Source organism: Pipra filicauda, unplaced genomic scaffold (genome assembly GCF_003945595.2).
Source record: "Pipra filicauda isolate LSUMZ 115617 unplaced genomic scaffold, ASM394559v2 scaffold58_size5111680_pilon, whole genome shotgun sequence".
Classification (NCBI taxonomy): Eukaryota; Metazoa; Chordata; class Aves; order Passeriformes; family Pipridae; genus Pipra; species Pipra filicauda.
The window spans coordinates 2888159-2910807 of NW_024104742.1; the positions used below are offsets into that span (position 1 = coordinate 2888159).

The window sequence follows — 22649 nt, forward strand, 5'->3', positions numbered from 1 at the left end:
CTGTGTTACCTCTTACTGTATTGTATTATGGCAAAGATTCTTAAATAAATGATCTGGCTTTGGACTGATGTGAAATGAATTTAGATTGATGTGACTCACTATTGCAATAGAGCTGTTTGTTTCTTATAGGCTCTGCATCACCAGTATGATGCATAAGTAAATATTAGTCCTGGGTTGTGGGTCATTCTTTTTTGACTCAAAATGGAGTTTTAGTAGGTGCTGGACAGCAAAGTGAGAAACAATCCTTATTCAAAAGGGTCTCAGTCTAAATCCTGAAATCTCTACCAAACGTTCTGGTACATCATATAATTGCCCTGCATCTCCTGAAATTGTCCCAGACTATCCTCCACAAGTCTTTGGAGACACGTGATCTGAGAAAAATAAGTCACTACTATTCATATGCACAATGGGAAAACCAAAAAAGTTTGAGGGCGTTACTCCAAGTAGCTGAGTTTTCTTGAGGATAAGCAGGGAGCAGGTCCCCTACATACAGCCAAGTGTCCTGGCTATGTTAAAATGTATTGGGTCAACCATGAGGGCACCTGAGCTTCTAAAAAAATGAGAAAATTAATGGAATATTTTAATGTTCAAGACCATCTTAGTCTTAGTCATAACTGGCAGATGATTTTGGCTACAACTATCAAAGAAAATAACTTGAGTTTTCTGTCCGATTTGGAAAATTCTAGGAAAAAATATATTCAGGTTTAACAGATCTAAGTCGTAACAAGCTGTAATTGTGCGCGGACAAGACGTAAGAGCAAGGAGAGGACGCTGGGATGAGCAGAAACTGTCTGGAGAAGATGGTGCGACGTGGAGGGGCTGCCGGAGACGCTGAGGGAAGGGGAGGCGAGGGCGGCGCGGAGCCGGGGCACTGAGGGGACCGAGACACGAGAGGAGCTGAGGCGCCAGGCTGAGGGGGCTGAGCGGGCTGAGGGAGCTGAGAGGTTTGAGTGGGCTGGGGGATTTGAGTGGGCTGGGGGATTTGAGTGGGCTGGGGGATTTGAGTGGGCTGGGGGATTTGAGTGGGCTGAGTGGGCTCAGGGGTTTGAGGGCTCTCTCCCTGCAGTTCCCGCCGCCGCCGCCACGCGCCGCCCTCCGCCGGCCGGAGCCGCCCCGCCGCGCCCCCACCGGCCCGGCAGGGGGCGCCGCTCCCGCCCGCGGGGCGCGGAGGCTGCCGGGAGCCGCCATCTTCTCAGCGTGCGGTACCGGGAGCGGCTCCAGCGCCGGGGCCGCACCGAGCGGGACGGGACGCGTCCGGTGAGTTGTCAGGGGAGCGCTGCCGCGCCCGGCAGTGCCCGGGGAAGCGGTGGGACCGGGGGCAGCGGGAGGACCGGGGGCAGCGGGAGGGACCCCGGGGCGGGTCGGGCTGCACGGCTGCCCGCACTGGCGGCTCTCGCTGCCCCGCGCGGCTCGGCGGGGTCCCCGCCCGGGGCAGGGGGCTCGGTGCCCCCGCGCCTCCCTCACGGCGGTGCCCCGGGGGTGCCGAGAGCCGTCGGGGCCGCCGCTGTCCCCCCGGCCGCTCACGGCCCCGGCGGGGTGGTCCCACGGCGGGGCGTTGCCATGGGGACGGGCACCGCCGCCGCCGCCCGGGGCTGCCCCGAACCGAGCCGTGCCCACTCGATTATTATTTTTCTTTTATTAGACCCATCAGACTTTCTAGAATTTCCTTTCTGCTTCTTGTTAATAAAAATGCGATTTTGTTCAGTTTTTCTTTGTTAAGATCGCAGTAGTTCTTAAGAATTCTGCAGGGAGAAGTTCAGTCAGGTAATATTTTTTTTAGCTGTAATTGAAACTTCAGGCAGTTCTCTTTTGCACAATGGCTATGGTTTTACGCTTATATATTTCTCTTTAAGTTTATTTCTGCTTCTGTACTACTGTCTGATGCTCCTGTCTTCCTGCTAGAAGCCCTCTAAATGGTTGTAAGTAGTCATTTCAGTCGAGGTAATGTCTGTCTTGTTAAACTGTTATTAATCTGCACCTGCTACAAAGTACAAATATGTTTGCAGACTGTTTTCATGACTCCTGCACTGCTACAATCTTACATTGCTGTTTTCATTGCTATGATTCATGTAGCTAACTGGGAGGATGCTTCATTTCTTCAATGAACAGTTTGAAACAACAGTATCTTAGAATAGGCCGATTTGGAAGGGAAAGTAACCAACTATGAAAAATCATTTTTTTTGTCAAATACTTTTTTTAAAATCTAATATCTTTATGAAGAGCAGTAGGAAATGTATTAATTTAATGTTCTCATTGTTTATCCTGAAGTAAATCACCACGTAACAGAGAAGATAACAGTGAAGTATTCTCTCTAAGAAAGGAAGTTTTCATGTAATTGATTAGTTGATTGAGCTTTTATTTGGATATTTTTCATTTTCATAATTGCTTCATTTTGCTATCTGCTTGATTGCTTTGCAGTTTTCTTTGAAGTCCTTTAAAGAACCCCCAACTACTTCCTTCCGTAGAAAGCTTGGCACCCACAGCGTTGGCCAAGAAGGGCAAAGGAACAAGTTAATGATTGTTCTGCTCCTCCTCTGACCTTGCCCTTTGTAACCAGCAGCAAAAGTGAAAGAATTCTGATGAGGGTGGTTGTTTGGTTGTGGTATTTTTTGACTGCTTCCACTGATATGAGGCAGACTTGTGTTTCTTATCAGAAAAGTAAAAAAAAATATGTGATCATATCTCGATTTTTATAAGTATGAAAATGGATTTCATTGCAGTGTGTACATGTGATAGGGCTTCTGTGTCTATTGCTGTCCTCCCAGGGTGGGTGAGACAGCATTTGGGAGCTGAAGAGTTCCAGAAAATCCCAACTTGTAATCAGATACAGAATTTCCTAGGAGAGAGAAGTCTGGGTCATGGGATGTTATTCTATCTGCTGTTACAGTTTTTCTCCTTTTTGCTGCCCTCTAGTTTTTAATTCCAAGATTTTGTTTTGTTTTCTTTGGATTTTCTGAAGTATCTCCAATTTATGTGCCTTGCTAGTTTTAGTAAAACATCTACATCTCAGACTTTCCCTGACCTCAGACTCTTTCAATTTAAGAATATATCTTAATTTGGATTTCTGGACCGAAAGAGAATTTTAAAATGTTTTTTTGGTCATAGTTTTGAAGTTGTGCCTTCAGAAACAAAGCTGAAGATTATGTGAAAGTTTTTTAACCTCTGGTTTCTTTTCTATCAACAGGAATGTAAATACTGGAATTTGTTCTAAAGATTGTTGGAAAATAGGGATGAAACCAGTATCTGCTTTGATTAATCTAGTGCTATACTTGGTCTGATGGGATACTAATTTCTTAGGGAGAACTATTGTAAGTACCTTTTGTATTTTTTTGTTTCAGCAACTAACAGCATACAGCCTTTTGCTGCTTTTTATTCTTCATAGCATGTGGTATTTTTCATGGAGTTCTAATCCAAAATATTCTGAACATGGTGATTGAAAGTCAGGCTCTAGAAATAGCAAGATTTATGAACATGAAAAAAGTAGCTGTGTGTGAAGATTAAAAGGCTGTTAAGACTAAAGAAGGCATGCTGCAAAGCTTGAATGGAGTGTCACTCCTATCATTAAAAATGTAAAATGAAGCTGCACCTATCTTGCAGATCATTGTCTTTCTCCTTCTATGTTTTGGAGAGCTTCTTATTAAATAGAAAGGCAAGCAGAGTGTTTTCAACAGGTGCAACTTTCATTTTTGGTACAATATTATAATCAGAATTAATCCCCAATTCGAATTTAAGATTAAAATACAGAGGATAATTCAAGACGGATTTCCAAGGTTACAAGATGGTATTTGTCTAAATACATATATATATATATGTACATACGTAAAATATATATGCAGATTCTTCTCATTCTTTAATAGCAAAACATTCCTGCCAGTGACAGCAGAAAATCTCAGGATGCTGTTTGTGCCCCAGGCTGCAGTGAGTGACTGTGCCATGAGCTCAGCTGGCTGGGCAGGAGCCCTGGCTGGGGCAGGGAACGCCCTTGGCAGGGGCGAGGCAGGAGCCGCCGGACTCCCTGAACTTGGGTGCTTTTGCAACTTGGCTTTAGAATCCAGGAGGCTCAGCAGTTTTGCTGTGGCATTAATCATGCTGTAGCTAAAGCACTATATCATTATGAAGGAAGCCCTGTTTTCCCGTATTTTTCTTTAAGTTTAAAGGATTTGTAAAAGGATGTAGCACTAAACCTGAAGCGTGGCTCATATTCAGGGCACTGCAAGTTTTGATGGGCATTTTTTACTGTTGGTTGTTCTCCTTACTAACCCCTGTTGACTGGGTAATTTTTTTGTTCCTTAGCCAAAGGAGCAGTAACTTACTTAGGCTACAGCATGCCAGTTTTTCCTATAGTGGCTGATATTTAATCTTTCATTCTCATACAGTTTTTCTGAAGACATTTAACTTGCAAGTTCACAAAAACAATTTCTTTTTTTCTCTGCCCTTAGCAGATGCAAATTTGTCCCACTCTTATCTATGGAGAGCCTTGCCATGAATCCATTTTTTCTTGTTTATTGCTCTATTCCGTACCCATATTACTTCTTCATGAAGAAAAATACAATGCGAAAATAATTCTCAGAATGGTCTGTTGGCCTGGTAATGTAGTTTTCAAAGATGGGGAGAGTGTAAGAGTCTTTGTGACTAAAGTAAAAAATTAGGAGGATATAATAGCTTACAGTAACCTTGAGCAGCTGACTGACTTCCTTGGATGACTGACCCTGGTGGGAGGCTAAGTAGGACCTGTCTGAAGAACAGACAGATGAAGCTGAGCTGATGGGTTATGTAACCTTTGGCACTGAATCAAGAGGCATTCTGTAGACACACACCCTCTTTCTAAAATAAAGTAAAATATCTCTAGGCAGAATTTTTTTTAAAAATTGCTATTGATAATTAGATGTAAATATGCTAAAATTTGTAAAGCCTGTTCACATAAATCCTGTGTTTCTCGTGGTTTTAATCCTTTTAAGTACACTTCCAGTTAGCAGCACGCACCTTCCTTGATCTAGTTGCAGCTGAGCAGGCAGAAACTGAAGTTCATTGAAGTGACATGTGCATAATCTGTGTGTCAGCCAGTACAGTATGTTCTGTTTGATATTTACTTGGTGCACTACTCACATTTCAAAATTCAGTCAACAATAAACACTAATATTGCTCTTACAGTCAGCAAGGCAAGGGGTAGAAGCTCCATGTTTGTGTACCCTTTGGTCAGGAACATGAGGCTGTGCAAGTAGATTTCTTATTTGGAGGTTACTGCCATGCTTGTCATGTGGAAGAGTTAAAAATAACTCCTTAAAATGCCAGTCTCTTTTAGGGTTAGGGCTAGAAATAACCATATCTAATAAAATATACTTGAAAGGGACAGTGGGTTCTGTACTTTTCCTTCAAAGTATTTCAGATCTAGGTAATATGATAATGTCATATTTTTGCATGAAATCATACCTGTTAATATTTTTTAAGCTGATTTAATCATGGGTTTTTTTGCAGAACCACAGTGTAAAATTTTGCATTTTGAATAAGTTAACATTTTTTTCTATAAATTTTTGGTTTTATCTCTTCTGCTGAAACATAATCAATGGACTATCTAAATGGATACTTTGGCTTGGAAGTGGGTGATGTGACAAATTGCCATCAGATCTTTAAAAGTAGGATTAAACTTGGCTCAGCTTCTGGAAGCTTTTCAGGCTAAAATAGATTTTGTTTACTCACTGTATAAGGAAATATTTAATGCTTCAATAATAGTTAAAATAGCTAGGTTTTATAAGTGAAGATGGTCTTTAACATTTCTGGATGTTCTACTTTTGATTCACATGTGCTTAATTAAAACCTATGCAGAAAGGCTTAATTAACCTCTGCATACATACTCTGTTTGCTGCTGGTATGTATTATAAAGTCTTTTATACCTGTCTTAGGTGGCTGATTTTTGTGAAATTATGTTTCTTAGCCATAAACTATTCAAAAATTTACCTTCAGTCATTTTTCTTCTGCAGGTAATACCTGTCTGAGCGCTGTTATGATGCAGGATATTGCTTTAAATCATTATTCCAACAAAATGGAGTAAGGCAACTGTTAAAATACCCATGCAGAAATACTATTCCTGAACTACTTGTAGTTTTACACTTTGAATAGTTTTTTTTTAACACTTGTTTGAAATAGAAATAATTGAACTTGATGCTGCATTTAAAGTAGTACTAATGTTGTATATAAACCAATGCTTACACAAGCAAGGAGTTTGCCTCAATGCTTAATGAATATTTAAACTTCTGTTATGAAAATCCACTTGTTTTCAATATATGTGTGTATAAAAATACATGTTTTGTGACAGCTTTCATATTACTACATGTAATTACTTGTTTGGGGTTTTTTGCCCTTCAAAGTCAAAACAAGCATATAGGTCAGATTTGTAGGTCAGTCAATGTAATTTATTTAGAGGCTATTTTTGAGTTTGCTAAGCTAAACCAGAAAGCTACAGTATAATTTCTAGTGTCATTACATTAGTCATGAGCTGACATACAGAAGGAATTAAAGCTGGTGCTGGGAAGTCTTGTGATTACATGAAGCACTCATGCTGGGTCGTCACGTTTTCTCTGCCTGCTTGTATGTTAATTATCTTTGTCATCTTGGCAGGGGATGCAGCAATCCTGCAATGCACAGGCATTTTAATTTCCCCCTCTCCCTTCTGAACTCTAAAAATGCTTTTGTCCTTCCTGTAGAAACTAAATCTGGTTTTATATAAGCAATTGTTATGATTATAACATCTGCATTGACCTCACAGAAAGTATAATCAATATTAATGCAGGCATTGAGGAAGCTGAATTTTTGCCTGCTCACCTAACTTAGATGAGGACTGGAAATAGATATATTTCAGGATTCATGTGGAAAATGGAGAAGGACACTTGTTCAAATAAATATGTATTCTGTTCTTCCTTTTTACTAATTGCTGAATTATTACTGCTTTGTGCTAAGAATTTGATTTGGGCAGTCTCACAATAATTTAATTTACCACTTTGAGATGTGTATGAGCAATAGCCAAGACTTTCTAAGCCAATAATGTCACCACACTTGTCTGGACAAGGGGTGAAGTTTTCCTGTGCTCTGATTTCATCCATCCTGGGATGAAGGCAATGACTGTGACAGTTTGTGGTTCTTGCACAAGACCTGCTGTAGCCAAGTTGATTCCTTTCGTCCTCGGGAGAGATGGGGCTTGTCTGAGCTCCCTTAGCAGCCTTCTGCAGAAAGGACATGGGGCAGGACTAGCAGTTGATACTCACCCTGGGAAAGTGTAGGGAGGAATAGGAGTGTGCAACAGGTGGTGAGGTGATGGCAGAGGCACAGGAATTTTTGGAAAGAGAGTGTAGGTAGGGCATGGAAAAGTGGAAGCAATGTGCTGGGCGTGAACATTAATGCCAAGACACTGATCTTGAAAGCAGTGCACAGCTCGTTGTTAAAATGCCCTAGTGAAACACCTGGTAGTTTATTTCACAAGATATTTTGCTCAAAGATAAATTGAGGTATGTCTTTACAATGTAGCAGAAGTACAAAAAGTTTTTTTTTTTTGTTTCTTTGGTTGGGGTTTTTTGGTTTTCTTTTAAATGAGGTGGGGGTCATGGCCTTCATATGGGGATAATAGGTAGTTGTGCTTGAAAAGTGGGCTCTAAAATCTTGCAAATATGGTCTGGTTCAGACCTGTATTTTAAATTGAGTAACTTTGTATTTCAGGTTCAGAAGCCTTTTGGCAGGGTTTTACTCAGAAGTTTTGTTAAATATTTTGTTTTTATAGCTTTTAAAGCTATAAACCGGTGGGTTTTCCAGGTAAATGTTTATAGGCCTGTCAAACATCTTGATATTTCTGCCTTTCTTTACATATTTTTTAAATTATTTTGGTTTTAGTGTTATGGTGTTTGCCTCTGTGGGGCACATAATGGGTGAGAGGGGAGGGAAGAGGAAGAGACGTTTTTATACAGAAAGGGTGGTAGTTGAATTTAGCCAGTTTCCAGTTTGTGTATGGGTGTGATCTGTCCTTCTGTCTGTGAAACTAAACCAGATATTCTTTGTTTAGGAAACCTAAAGGAGAGCTCTGCCTATGCAGAGATGACGTGTAATATCCCCCATAATTCGGACTGTGCCACTCCAGACACTGACTGTGGCCAGGAATGGGCACAGGAACGCTGTCGCCTGGGAACGTTTGTTGGATTTCCCCTGGGCTGCCCGGTGTCGGCGTTAGCACTGGCACGAGCTGGCTTTGTTTACACTGGAGAAGGTGACAAAGTGAAGTGCTTCAGTTGCCATGCAACTATTGAAGGATGGGCATCTGGGGATTCTGCAGTTGAGAGACACAAACAGCTTTCCCCAAACTGCAAATTTATTACCGACTCTGCTTTTCTGGAAGATGATGTGGATCCTGTAGGCCAGAACTACCAGCACAGAACTGAAAATGGTTCCAGCAATTCAGCCCTCCTGTGTGCCCTGGATGACCCTGAGGTGGAGGCAGATTACCTTTTGAGAACTAGGCAGGTTGTGGATATGTCAGATACTTTGTATCCTAGGAACCCTGCTATGTGCAGCGAAGAAACAAGATTAAAGTCTTTTCACAACTGGCCCCTCAATGACCAATTGACACCACAGGAATTAGCTAATGCTGGATTTTATTATACAGGTGTTGGTGATCAAGTGGCGTGTTTTTGTTGTGGTGGAAAACTGAAGAACTGGGAACCCACTGACAGAGCTTGGTCAGAACACAAGAGGCATTTTCCCAAATGCCTTTTTGTACTAGGCCGGGATGTTGGAAATGTTCCAAGTGAATCTATTCCTGATGAATTTGGGATAAGTGGCCTGAACAATGCACAGCACCCAAGGAATCCATCTATGGCAAAGTATGGAAGACGTTTACAAACATTTTTGTCTTGGATATATCCTGTTGACAAGGAGCAACTTGCAGAAGCTGGGTTCTACAGCGTAGGTAAGCCAGACCTTAGAATGGCTAATACCTTTTGCAAAGGAATTGTATATGAGAAAACGTCTTGTTAGGGAAAAAAGGGCATTTTTAAAAATTCTAATATGCAATGATTTGCCAGAATTGTGTTACTCTGTTAACTACTTCTCACACTTCTTGTGTCTTAAGTACATTATATACATTATATCAGGTATGTTTAATAGCAAAATAGAAACTTGGTCATAAATTTACTTCTAGCAGTAAAACAGCCAAATGTTTTCCTTGCCTGCTAAAACCCTCATAATACATCTTTCACAATGACAGTTATTGGAGTTAGTATTTTTTAAGACACGAACTGCTGTCCTCGAGACCTGAGGTGTAAGGAGTGGGCCTGTGGCCTGCACAGAGGCCTGTGAACAAGACAATGCAGGTTGTGTGCCATTTTACTTTGTTAACACATGTTTGCATTATTATGGCATGTGGACATCCAGAACTAGCAGATGCCACTACTGCCTACTGTAAAAGCTTTATGAAGACACTGATGCCAGTGGAAGAGCTTTTACTCTTAGACATGTAGTGTTTGACTTAGATAAGACTCCAGTGTCTCTGTGCATTGGTTTCCCAGTTAGATGGAATTGCACAGTGCCATTAAAGACCTTTGAAATTCCTCTCTGAGAGGTGCTGTATGAGTGCAAAGTGTGAGGTCACAAAGAAAAGGAGTAATCTCTTGCTCTCTTCTTAATTAACTTCTCTTAGTAGCTCTCGGAAGAACTTTTTAATCTGATTCCATTTGTTCAACCTGTGGCCATAAATAACCTTTGGTATATTCCTGTATGGGTTATACATGGACAATATTTGTACCCAGCAGAAGTGTTTTTATTGATTTCTTCTTAAATTCCTAGAAGTACCAAGAGATCTGTATTGTGAAGGTGCAGTAACTGGGCACCAGCTTATCAGACCCGTGGCTGTTCAGGTGACTTCTGTGAAAACTGTTTCCTGTGGCCTGAGAATAATTTAACCCTCTAGAAAAACTCTGTCCATACCTCCTCTCATCTCAATAAACACAATAGCTAAGTAGTTTCTGGTGCAGTCTTGGATTACAGCAGACACAGTGCTAGAACAGAGAGAATGCAATTCTCCTCAGCTGGTTATGCTACTGCTGCATAGGGCCTGTTGAACTTAACATGGAAATGAAGGACCAAAAAGACATGTAAACATCCCTAATTCTTTGTGGCTATCTTCAGGGCTTGTTTACTATTGGATGGAGTTAATAATAGATTATTTTTAGCTTTTGCTTTTTATCTATAATAACTTACTCAAATAAAATTCAGGAAAACTTCATGCTACTCTTATTTTGTATTTTTTTAAGCTCAATTCTCTCCTGAACATTTGGTTTAAATCATGTGTGTTGTCCTCCGTTAAAATGGAGTTCTTTTTAGTTGAAATTGTGAATCAGTAAAATAAAGATTTCATTTCTTAGTAATGTAACATTTTAGTTGCAAACTTGATGTTATGCTTACTAGAAATTCTTGTGTGTTTCCTCAGGTAATGGTGATCATGTTGTGTGTTTCCACTGTGGTGGAGGATTGCGAGAATGGAAGGAAAATGAAGATCCATGGGATCAACATGCCAAATGGTTTCCCGGGTAAGGCATTTTTTACTGTTTTCTTGGTGCATGTCTGAGTCTTATTTACAGTATGTTGCATTTTAATGACAGAGCATATTAATAAAGGTTTCAGAAGGTTGATTATGGCTTAATAATTAAATTTATGAAAATAATTTTATGTTGGCTTATTTCTAGACATTATTAAAGGGAAGGAAAGATTTCTGTATCTGGACTTAACTGGTCTCTTAGCAAGAAGAATTAGGTAGTTTTGTGAATATGTATCTGATTTTTCTTCTCATTATCCAAGTGCTACATCTAATGGTTATCTTACTAGCTACATACATGTCAATGTTTGTAACTTATACCAGGATACAAAATGACTAAGCTTCTGTCACAGTGCAAACAAAGCTGAAGAAGTCAGCAGTGGCATGGAATTCAAAACACAGTTCTGTATAATTTTAAAGGATGAAGGATTCCAGACCCAGAAGCGCTTTTTAGACTGACAATGTTGTCTTAAATCTATTTTGAGGAAAGGAAGAACAGTATATGACTCAGTAATTCTTACAAGTGGACAGAAGCTGTCCAAGTACAAAGTCTCAGTTACTTATGTAACACTGATAAAATCAATGTCTTTTATGTGTTTGCTGCCAAATTTCTCTTCTGTGGTGAAAGGCTCTCTGGAAGTTTGAGATTGGTATTTATGTATTAGCTGTTCCCTTTTCCAATAGTGGTACAGGCAGATTTTAATTATTAGCCTCTGCCACTCGAAAGAGATACAATTCCAAGTTTTTGGCTTGGTGCAGCAAATGGTTAAGATGTGTTTTCTTGCTACATTTCACTCCTCTGGGTTTGGGTTCGATTTTGGTTTAGGTTGCTTAAACTATGTCAGATTTGATTAGATCCTCTGAGGTCATTAAGAGTCCTGTTTGGGGGGTTGTTGGCACATCAGTGGCAGTGTCAGTCTCACAGCTGCTGTCTGTGTCCCCAAAGGTGAGGTGGAGCTGGAGAACTACTACCAAGGAGTTGTGGCATTCCCTACATCTTGTGGTAGGGAAGAGCTCTGCCCAGTGGCTGAGACTGGCTGGAAAATAGTGAAAGCAAGCATGTAAGGCACCTGTCTTACCAGTGACTGCTTTGGTTGCAAAAGGCTAAAAGAACCAGCATTTTAACATCATGTTTGGTTTTAATTGGTCTTTACCTTTTTAAACCTGTGGCATGAGCTGTCATGGCCAATAACTCTTCAGCTTTCTGTTTCACCAAAAAAGTGAGAAAGTAAAGTACTGCTTAAGCGATTAAGATATTTCTAGAAATGTTTCAATAACATCACAGATGTTGACTAAACATTAGAGATTTTAAAAGCCAGCATTCTGAATTATGTAGGAAATTTATCAAAGCTTCCAAAGTTATGTAATAAATTTTTGCTTCTTATGTGGTTTTAGTAAAACTAAATATTTTCATTTTTAGGTGCAGGTTTCTGAGCAAGGAAAAGGGGATAGAATTTATAAATAATGTTCACTTAAGAGACACATGTAGTGATCCAACAGTAAGTGTCTTGCTTATTAATCATTTTGTTAAAATAGAAAAAGTCTTAACATAATTTTCATATGAAGTTACTCTTCTTATGTATCTGTCATTTAATTCTCCTGCTGCTTTTTTCACTGGCAGAAAGTGAAAGACATCAAAGTAGGTTTTGGTTCTGTCAATCAGAGTTTACAGTCTCCCAGTTCTCTGTAGCTGGATCATGGAACAAGGCCAGGGTACTCTGTATATGTTTTCTATTGGGTACTGAACAAGTGCCATTTGTTTTATTGCCTGGGAACCTAAGGTTTATGATGATTAAAAACAGATAAACTTTCTTTTCTTGTTACAAACGGTATGAAAGAGATAACAAAATACTGATCATTTTGCAATTGTTCAGAGTGAATTTAAAAAATAATCGAGATCAAATAGCTATTTTCTGTTTTGTAACTGTATAGGTTTCCTTCTACTTCTTCAGAATTGTAATTTTGTCTTTTTGTATTTCACTTTTAGACAGAAGCTGCTGAAGGGACAATACTTCCTAAAGGTATTCCCCCCTATTTTGGAATATCCATATTTGAATGTATAGTGAAGGAAATGATTAGATTTAAAAATAACCCCATAACATTTTTAAATAAAGCATGACAGGCAAATTGTTGGATGATACTCTTCCATTGCTACGTTGCTTCTAAAGAACTGCAGAATGAATTTTATTTCTCTCAGGGGAAATAGAATCATGGTTTGGTAAATATTGTAAAGTAGAGATTGCTGAACCATGGAAGAAGAATGTATAGGATGCAGTCTGACATCTAGTGAGTGTACATCAAGCATTGAATTAGCAGTGCTGTGGGATGGATGTTAAAGAATACTGAACTGAATCCTTTTTCATGGGGCAGGAAGAGTTGGGCTCTTAAATGGCAGGGACTAGGAAGCTGAGAAAGCTGAAGTAGTTTGTTATGTGTTCCAGTATTTCACATTCCTGCAATGCTTTTCACAAATACCAAGCAATAAAAGGATAGTAGGAGGACAGTCAAGCAGCTTCATCCCAGGGAATGAGAGCTGTTGCTACTAAGAGTGGTTACACAAAACCTGTTTAAGAAATCTCTCACACTGCTCATTTATGAGTGTGAAAATCAGGTTAAAAAATTTTACTCTTTGAACAATTTTGATAAGTAAGAGGAAGGGGAAGGTCCAACATGCTGAAAAATGTTTTCCCAAAGTAGTGTTGTGTCTTACCATGGATAGACCTGCTTGCTTGCTGATGGTGCTGTGTTTTGGTTTTATAAATTCAAATTGTTTATTGGTTTCTCTCAACATATGTATGATTTTTTTTTCTTCCCTGAACTGAACTAAAACTAATGTTACCAAATACCTACAAGTAGCAAAATTCTCAAATTTGAAATATGGTTCCTTTGGCTACGAATTTGCAAACGTCTCTTAGAGTACTGTAGTGAATACTGTCCAATAATTAGGTTCATCCTTGTTAAATTGTTTTTATTTTTTTTTTTAATTTCTTGTTTTAGATGGTCTCTTACAGAATCCTTTGGTACAAAGTGCCATAGCCATGGGTTTCAGTTTGTCTGAGATTAGGAACACCATGGAAAAGAGATTGCAGATGACTGGAGAAAGTCACACATCTGTTGAGGATCTGGTAGCAGACTTAAGTGCTCAGAAAGAAAATACAAGGGAAGAAGAACCAAATGAAATCCCAATTGAGCAAGATGAGCTTATTCAATTACAAAACCTCTGTGTGTACTTTCATATCAGCTCTTTAGTCTGTGAAATACTTTTTGTTGTTGTCTGTTTATCCTACCCTCCGATCCCAGCCTTACCTAAGGTGAAGTTACAGTATTGTAACTTAAAATTCAAGGGATCTGTGTTTGGACATTCAAAAAACTGAACAAAGAGGGTGTTAAAATATTTGAGTGTAGCAGCATTTATAAGTATAACTTATAAAATAAGTAATATTAGTACCTCAGAAATGTGTGATACTGAAAGTCTAGTGTGCTTCTGGGAAAGGTTATATGTGCTAACAAAAAAGCCAAAATTGTGACAATTACATGTGAAAGCAAGAGTAACTATAGGTGTGGGGTATCTTGTGGCAAAATGAAATGGTCACAGTGATACACTGTCATATTCAGTGTGCTCAGTATGAAAAAGTCTTAGTAGGGGATTGGTTATTTTTCAGTATATAATTTTGCTTGGGGTAGAAGCATTTTCCTTCTTGGCCAATGAGAAGAATTGTACTTCTAAATGGTGTTTCTTTTCAGTTATTTGTGTTCCAGCTTTGCTGGGATGTGCAAGTCATGCTCAGAAAGCCCTTGTGGTGCACTCTGCAAATAGACCAAACCCAGGAATTCTGATTCAGGAGACTTGTAATTTAAGACAAGCATATGGGTGGCATGGTAGGCAGAGATCTTACCAGCCTACTCCTTTAAGTAAGATTTCTGATGGACTTTATGGGCAAAAAGAACTTGCAATGCAGCTGGACATTATTTTGGTGGTTTCAAGCTCTTACAGATATAGATAGCTAAACTCCCTGCTTGTACTGGCTTGGGAGATGTAATGAGATGAGAAGGGGAAAAAAAGAGGATTCTATGCTGCAGCTGGGATTCCTCTCTCTTGTAATATTTTATTTTGTTCTTTTTAAGGGTGTGACCTTTAAATCATGTGAAGAAAACATTGTCCTTGTGTGTAAAGAGAAAAAAAAAGAATGAGATTGATTGTTACTGAGTATGTTAACTTCTTTTTATGTGTTTTTCCTCAGACCTCAGCACTGAAGAGAAGTTAAGACGCTTGCAAGAAGAAAAGCTCTGTAAAATCTGTATGGCTAAAGATGTGTCAGTTGTCTTCATTCCCTGTGGTCACTTAGTTGCCTGTAAGGAATGTGCTCAAGTACTTAGTGAATGCCCTCTGTGTCGTACAGATATTATGAGAAAACAGGACATTTTTATGTATTAGTGAAATACACAGCACTAGGGATGCAAATGTTTCCTGCTTTATTGCTTTAAATATGTGCAATGTAATGTTAAAAATGCAGTTAATTCCAGGATGTAACCATATGGCAGTATTTAGATTTTTCTGCTGTCAAACTCTACGCGTTTTAACACTTCAAAAATTATTTAAATTATTTTTCTGAAGCGAATTTTTTTGTACGTAAAAAGCAATATAAAAAGGTAAATATGTATATTTTGTAACTTCAGTTCATAGACTGAAAGCCCAAATGATACAAACCTTTGTGATCATTCCTTTGCTTCACTTTGGTAGGACTCTGTATGACTGAAGTTTATGCAAATACAGTTGTATTAAGAGCCTATCCCTGTATAAAATTTGTAAGTAAGTTAATTTAAAATGCTGTTGTATACATGTGTATTATAGCTGAGATTTTAACTTCTTAAAAATGTTATGTAAGATTGAAAATATTATTTCTCTAACTGTGGTTGTGACATAATTCAGAATATACACACAAACCTGCTGCTGAATACTTCACCTTCTGTTTACTTCTTCTGCTTTGTAAGTTTGTCTGTTTTATATGTGTCTCCTTGTCTATTTTTTTGGGTTTAGATGTATGAATTGGCTTCAGTAAACTGAAATTTTAGCCATCCATTTTCCACAAAAATCCCTCTGTATATAGAATGTACATTAATTTCATTGATTTTTGAGAACTAAACAGAAATGAAGGAGATTTTATGCACCTTGTGCCCTTCATGAGAGGAGTGGGCAAGTTAAGGACTATTCTAATGAGAGTCACCTTAAAATACTCAAATGTTTTCATACTGGACTCCATTTCCAATTAAAAAAAATATCACAGCTTTGTATTTTAGTACAGCTGTTTTATGGTTACTCTTCTTTATTATGTGACTTCCTTGTTTTGTGGAGTACTATGTTCTGTGTATATACTTTCGAGTTCTATATAGAGAATATAGTTTTTCACATGGTAAAAGTTTTAAATCAAATACACAGAAATTTAATATCTACCTTTTCTATTTTTTTTAATCTATGCTGTGTGATGTAATGAATATGTAAAATAAAGTGCAACCTAGTTGTTCCTTGAGCAGTATTTGATTTGCACCTGGAAAAAAAATAATTTATAACAGAAGGCTGCTTTCTGTTGTTTTTTGTTTTATAACTGAACTGTTATTAACGTAACCACAGTGTTATTAGGCATAATGAACATATTTTAATTGGAGAGGAAATAAAATCTATTGTTTGTATAAATTAAAGTTGTTTAATTATAAAATTAAACTACATTAATTTTGCTATTTTTTTCTGATAGAATTTTGTCTTACAAATAGCTGATGAGTAGAAATTCGTAAAGAATTCAGCACAGATGTTTTATTTTGCCTTCTTGTGCCTTTGTGAAGAGTTTAGAGTTTCAGATGTCCTGCATGCGGAGATTTTTCAGGACAGATATGGACTGGCAGTTCTCACGGGCTGTTCCTTGCACCCCTTGCAGGGAGGGTTTTCTGTACTTCTCCTGGGAAATTGCAGGGGGGTTGTTAGCTCATGAGCTGGTGTATCTTGCCTGAAATAGCTTTTTTAGTTAAGGTGGCAAACTGTGTTTTGCTGACTTGCTTAAGCAGATGGTTGGTTACCTAACCTTGTCCTGGGTCATGTGAGAGGCTGCTGGGATCAGCTGGATCCAACTCACAGGCTGCAGGACTTGGCACGCGGCAACAAAGGCCTGCCTGGGAAAGAGACTGACCAAATTTGCTTAAACTGGTACAAAACTAAATCCTAGTAAGGAGATGATTTGGGGTGTAAATACAGTATGTAAAGTGTCTGAGAAAAGCTGGAAAGTAGGTGACAAATAATACCTTCTTAACTGACATGGAGAGGAAACACATGGTCCAAGTAATATGGAAGCAGAGCATAAATGCTTCACATTAAAGCTTGGTAACTTTTAAAAGGTATCCTTCTGTGTTTTTATATACATATCCCTTACTGCATCTTTTTCATATAATATTATAAAAGATACAGCTATATAGCAATTCAGCTTGTAATCACTTGGGGACATTAAAGGGTTAAAAGCCTGTTAGTGAGATGACAAAATAACTGCTCTGTAGGTTTAGTTTTTTGTTGGTTTTTTTTTTTAAATGCAATTAGAGTTCTATTCGGACTAATGTGAAAAAATAATTAGCATAATCATCAAATTCTGACAGCTCAAATTAGGAAGATACTTTTTTCAAATTACTTTGATTTTTCAGTATCTTAAACTGAGAAGTTCCATGGCTGCTGATACTGGGTGTTTAAAGTGTTTAAAGACATAGAAATGAGGGATGCAAATACAAGGAATGGAAGCACAGGGGCTTTGAAAAGGAGGTTAGCAGCAGGACAAAGATGCCTTGGGAGTTGATTTTCATAGAGGAGTTACTTAGGAGCTATACAATATATTTAAATATCAGTATTCAGTAACTTTCTTCCAGTGGCTTCTGTGTAAAATCTTCCATTTTATTTGTAGCAGCAGAACTATTAAGAAAGGGTTTTCAATAACACTTCCTGGAAGTGTGTTGTTTAGAGAGCTTGGAAAGTACACTCCTCATTTAGAAACGGAAGGCTAAAGCAAGGAAAACACGGACAGTCAAAGCTTTTGTTACACATGTAGCTTTTTCTCACTGCCTTGAAACATGGGGCCCAAACCATAACCCTGATTTACTAAGCTGGAGTTTGTGTCTCTACAGATTAGTAGCTGTCTGGGGTTTTTTTGATTTGTTCTGAGGCTTGATCCAAGGCTTGTAGCACAATAAAAAGTTTTTAAATTATTACAGCTTGGGTTTTGGTTTTGTTTTTTGTTTGGGTTCTTTAGGCTTTGTTTTTGTTTGTTTGTTTTTTTAATTAGAGTATTTAAACATTTCTTTTAACATGGCCTGGTTAGTTTTGACCACAGTGGTCCAATGTTTGTTTTTGTTAGCTGTGCATGCAGTCTGAAGCTACAGGACAAGTTTTCAAAGCATTGTTGTTAACCTGAGGCCTGGATTTGAGTTACGTTTTATGTTTGTTTTATTGAAACTAACAAAAATGTCATTACAAAGGGTTGGGACTGAGTTACAGCTGGGCACTTGATTACCATGTGCATGTGAATTGTCAAGCTGAAGGGTTGTACGCTGGGATGGAACCTTGCACGGAGCAGTGACATTTGCTGCCACAGTATTCAGGAACTGCTTGGCAGAGACTCTGCTCTGCCTCTCAAGGTGTGCAAGTTCAAGCACATGATGTGTAGGGCCCACCTGAGGGAAGATTGGCTCTTCATAGAGCAGAGGAGGAGCTGGAGGTTTTTGTGGCTTTTGCAGTGTTTTCTGCAGTGGTTTGTGTGTGAGCAGCGAGTTGTCACAGTGTTCTCTGTTACCCCCTGCTTTGGGCACGACTGACTCCTGTTGGCAAGGCCAGATGTCAAAGAATGGGCTAGAGAAGCACTTCCACTGCTGTCCCTGAGGCTTTTTTGTGCCAGTCCTGTGCAGAGCAGCTGGATTCGCCTCAGCTCTTGAATCATGAAGGATGTTGGTCCTCTTCTCCAAAGGGTCTGACGGGAAGAGCCACTCTAGCAACATCACCTTAATTACTCATGGAACTGAGGGACGAGTGAATACTCTCCCTCTTACCATTTTTTGCATGGCTTACATGTGTTACATTTTACTGAATATCTTGAAAACTTGATTGAGAAAATCTTTCCTCCCCTGTGCCCCTGCTGTGGCTTTGCACTGACTCAGGTTGTTGGGAGTCCTTTCCCATCTTTGTGGGCCACTGTGTCGTGTGGCTTCGAGAGCCCTACTGATGCTGCTGTACAGCTGCAATTACAATGTGGCTTTCTGTGAGGAGGCAAATGACCTGTGGCAATGAACAACCTGTGCTGAAATTCAGATTTTATCTTTAATTTTTTCTTAACCAGGAATTCCTGTTAAGCAATACTGACAGCAACATTACAGTAAAACTACAAGCGTTAACTCGGAGAACATGGCTCTGTGACTAACCTACCAAAACACTTTCTTTTTCCTAGGACAGTAAAGAGTATACATTCAGTTATAAATGGCTTGGATAAACAAAACCCCAAGGAAAATCTGGGCACAATGGTATTAATTATATTGTGAGTATATCATATTTCAAGGTGGGTGAAAACTGCTTGGTTGGTTTTGGATTGTTATTAATTTAGAGTTTTATAGCCTGCATAGGCTGTTGGCTGAGATTAATTGCTTGATAAGTAAGAATTACTGAAAATGTATTGGAGAGATATTTGAATTAGGGTTTTGCTCCCAGACTGAAACACTGTGCTTACTATCAAAAAAAATGAAAAACACATTTGCAGAGTCCCACTGTGAAAATATTTAGAAGAATCATTACAATAATTGCCGAAAAGCCAAGTTTAGTATAAATGCATATTGGTCACCTGCAAATTTTGGAAAGTGAATTAATCTAACCTTCAGAGATTAACTAGACTGTATTTAAATTTATTCATGTTATGTCTTTTTGATCTTATGAAGTTAGCTCTTGCTGTAAAACTCTTGACACAATTTCTCTTAAGTAACTTAATTTTGCAGCGTATGATGAGAGTCACCACTTAATCCAAATCTTCTGAATACCCGCTTTTCAAAAGTGGATATCGAGCCACAGTCATCTCTTCCTTTTAACTCCTGAGTAACAGAGAGAGGCTTTTGAGCCCAGGATTAACTTTACCACCCTGTCCTGCATAACTGACCCGTGTGATGTTATTGGAGTCACTATGGGAGCTCTCTCAGAAGGGTACAAACCACCAGAAAAATAATTGTTGCTTCAAATGGGTGTTTTGCAAGAATAGATGTAGCAAAAATAACAATTAGCACTTTCATAACTTTGTCAACAGTTGTTGTAAAAGCTTAATTGGCAATTGCAAGTTTCTTTGAGGAAGATCCATGTTCCACGTTGGGAGCTTCACCTCTGCTGGGCTCACAGCTGGAACCAGAAGTACAGGGGATGGAGATATGGGTGTGCCCTGGGGGAGTGGGGTTGGCAATTGTTGTCCTCAGCACATATTGTGTATTGTGAACATCCCAGGTGTGCCCTTCGCCACAGAGGGGGAAACACTTTGGTCACAGCTGCTGGCACTGAGGCTTCACAGCACTGCTGCTGTTGTGCTAAAGGAAGTGACAGTCTAAAAGAAGTATTTTTATCTTAACGGTTTTGAACATCTGTGCAAGCCACCAAGATGTCATAAACTGTTGTATTCCTTGCTACTTGTTATGCATTGTGCCACTTACAAAAACTCTTAATCACAGCTAATGACAAGATCACACTTTGCTTTGCTTCCACCTCCCACTGAGTCAGTCAAGGAAGTGGAAATGGCCCTGAGCCCCAGACACAACTGGCAGTAGGGGGGACTTACAAGAAACATAGTCTGAAAGGAACCTTGAAGTTGGTTGATGGTGAAATCTAAACCAAAGGGACATAGATATAGGACCTTGGAAATGTGGTAGGTCAGCCCTAGAAAACCATACAAGTTTATTATCTGAAAGAGTAATCTGTTCCTTGACCTTGTCAATAAAAACCTCCCATTGCCTTTACTTCTCCTTTAACCCTCTTAAGTTCTAGCCTCAGTAGTTTGTAGGGAAAAGACCAAGATACACCATCCACTGTCATTATCCAAACCCTGTGTTTGCCTGCACACACAGAGGAGAGCTGTCCCATTCATTTGATGGAGGATTTTCTTCAAAGCTTAAACATAAATGTATTTGACTTTGTTGTTTGTAATTGTTTTGCTCTATGATCTTATGCAGAGGTTGAGCTGAATAAAAACGTTTCTGTCTTAGTTCCACTCTTATTTCACCTAACCACAAGCCAGCCTCCTTCCTCCCCTTTCCAGGCAAACCCTGGCTCTGTGTCAGTCTCAGGAGGGCTGGAGCCCCAGGAAATCTGACCAGCTGAGAACTGCTTTCTGTTCCTGACGGGTGAGGTGCCCTACACATCCAGAGTGCGATGTAGATTCACTGTTTTTAGCTGTTGCTCAGCTAAAGCTGCTTCCCCCACTCGGTGCTAGTTGTGGCTGTTTGGCCTGCTTGACCTTATTTCAGTTCTTGGCAGGTTCTCTCCCCAGCCCTTTTTCTGTCACACAGGCTGTTCTTTGCTGCCTTTAACCAGGCCCTGCCACTTACCCGCTTACCCAGTTTGAAACATGTTTCTCTGGTTCCTGTGCATCCTCTTCAGACTTTGTCACCGATGCTGTCATAGTGCCTGACTCATAAAATGATCCTTGACTCACAATCCTTCTGCCTGGACTTAGCTACAGGACACTAGCATGCCTTGCCTGTGTCTTTCAAAACTTCCCTACATCTGGAAACTGGAGCAGATTGTGTCCTGGATCCAAGAGAGGTGGCCTGAATGGCAACGCTTACTTGTTCCTGTACACAGGGCGAGGTGATGCCTCAAGTGAAAGCAACTCCTCCTGACTGAAGCCAGGAGAAGGGCTTTTTTTTATTTTTTCCTACCAAAAACTGGTGTGACCTTTACACAGTTTGGTGATGGAACTTTAAAACTAGAGGCTTTTTATCTCTAAGAACAAGACGTAGCAAGAGCACCTCACCCAAGCAGGGGAGTGAGCACAGGGCTTTGGGTAATGAGTGACACAGAGGACTGATAAAGCCACTGATAATGCAATTAGCAGGAAGGCATCTGCGACTTACTGGGGTTCTGATCATTTCTAGAGCTGATAATGAAGGGGAGTTAAAACTTCCTTTTCAGTGGTACAGAACAAACTGTGATTCTGTGCTCCTTTACAGGTCTGAGAATCAAAGAAAATCCAGCTATGAGTTAGGTGTTCTGGAAAGACTTGGAGAGAAATAGGGGCACACAAGGGAGACTTATGTAAATGGCAAAAGGAAGAAATTATTCACAGAACAGGGAAAGGCCTAAGGAGCTACTGATCTGCAATCTCTCTTCTGCAAATTATGGGAAAGTAACCCATTTTTTGGTTTTTATTTTTGTTTCTTATGTAATAGCTCATCTTCAAAAGGATTTAGAACAGATTTCCCTAGAGTGACTAAGCCAGTTTCAAAAACCTGGGAAAAAAAATCTGACTGGAAAGACTGTTTCTTCCCTCTGTACCCAACTCAACAGATAAAAATATGGCTGTGCCTTATTCAGTACAGGCCATCAAAGTTACCATCTCACCTTGGAAGGAACCCAGTATACAAATTCTGGTTTGTTTTCCAATTATCCTAAGCAAAATCTTTAAAAAGTAAAGGATTGTGTATGGGGGTTTTTTTATTATTTTTGTTTGGTTTGGTTTTGTTTGGTTTGGTTGGGGTGTTTTTATAATAGAAAAGAGGAAACAGAACTGCAGAGGGGGTTCCTATTCTGCTGCCCTCAAAGAAAAGGAAGCAGCACAAGCATGAATCTCCTGCCTGGAAGAATGAATCAGCCATCTGGCAGCTTGAATGTATTCTGATCTTCTCTAGTGGTGAACCTCTGGCCATTAATTCAGACATGGAATTGGTATCTGACCTCTCCTTGCTGAATTTCCTAACTGTGTGATGATCAGAAAGCTCTCTTTGGATCAAGCATAGTAAAAGTGCCTGTTGTAAAGTCTTTGTTGAGTCCTCTCTGAATTGGGCTCAATATCAGAAATGGTGGGCTTTGAAG

The 22649-nt window shown here is 39.4% G+C and overlaps 1 protein-coding gene across 8 annotated transcripts; it reads left to right on the forward strand.

Moving 5' to 3' along the window:
- Window positions 1–1173: 1173 nt before the first annotated feature.
- Window positions 1174–16306, forward strand: LOC113985623 (X-linked inhibitor of apoptosis). Of its 8 annotated transcripts, XM_027716528.2 has the most exons (9): window positions 1177–1257; window positions 1854–1919; window positions 3185–3308; window positions 8048–8947; window positions 10466–10565; window positions 11991–12069; window positions 12558–12591; window positions 13568–13792; window positions 14812–16306. In XM_027716528.2, exons 4-9 carry the CDS (start codon window positions 8080–8082, stop codon window positions 15003–15005), a joined length of 1500 nt encoding a protein of 499 aa, XP_027572329.1. In that variant the 5' UTR covers window positions 1177–1257; window positions 1854–1919; window positions 3185–3308; window positions 8048–8079; the 3' UTR covers window positions 15006–16306. The 8 variants fall into 8 exon arrangements, with proteins under 8 accessions (XP_027572328.1, XP_027572329.1, XP_039243753.1 ...); XM_027716527.2 differs by lacking the exon at window positions 1854–1919 and having other exon boundaries at window positions 1174–1257; XM_039387819.1 differs by lacking the exon at window positions 1177–1257 and adding an exon at window positions 5979–6045 and having other exon boundaries at window positions 1304–3308.
- The last annotated feature ends 6343 nt before the right edge of the window (window positions 16307–22649 follow it).

Coding starts and splice junctions, on each gene's coding strand:
- LOC113985623 (XM_039387817.1), top strand. CDS start 7,993: ATGGGTGTGATCTGTCCTTCTGTCTGTGAAACTAAACCAGATATTCTT. Junction 8,948..10,465: donor AGCTGGGTTCTACAGCGTAG/GTAAGCCAGACC, acceptor GTGTTTCCTCAG/GTAATGGTGATCATGTTGTG. Junction 10,566..11,990: donor CATGCCAAATGGTTTCCCGG/GTAAGGCATTTT, acceptor TTTCATTTTTAG/GTGCAGGTTTCTGAGCAAGG.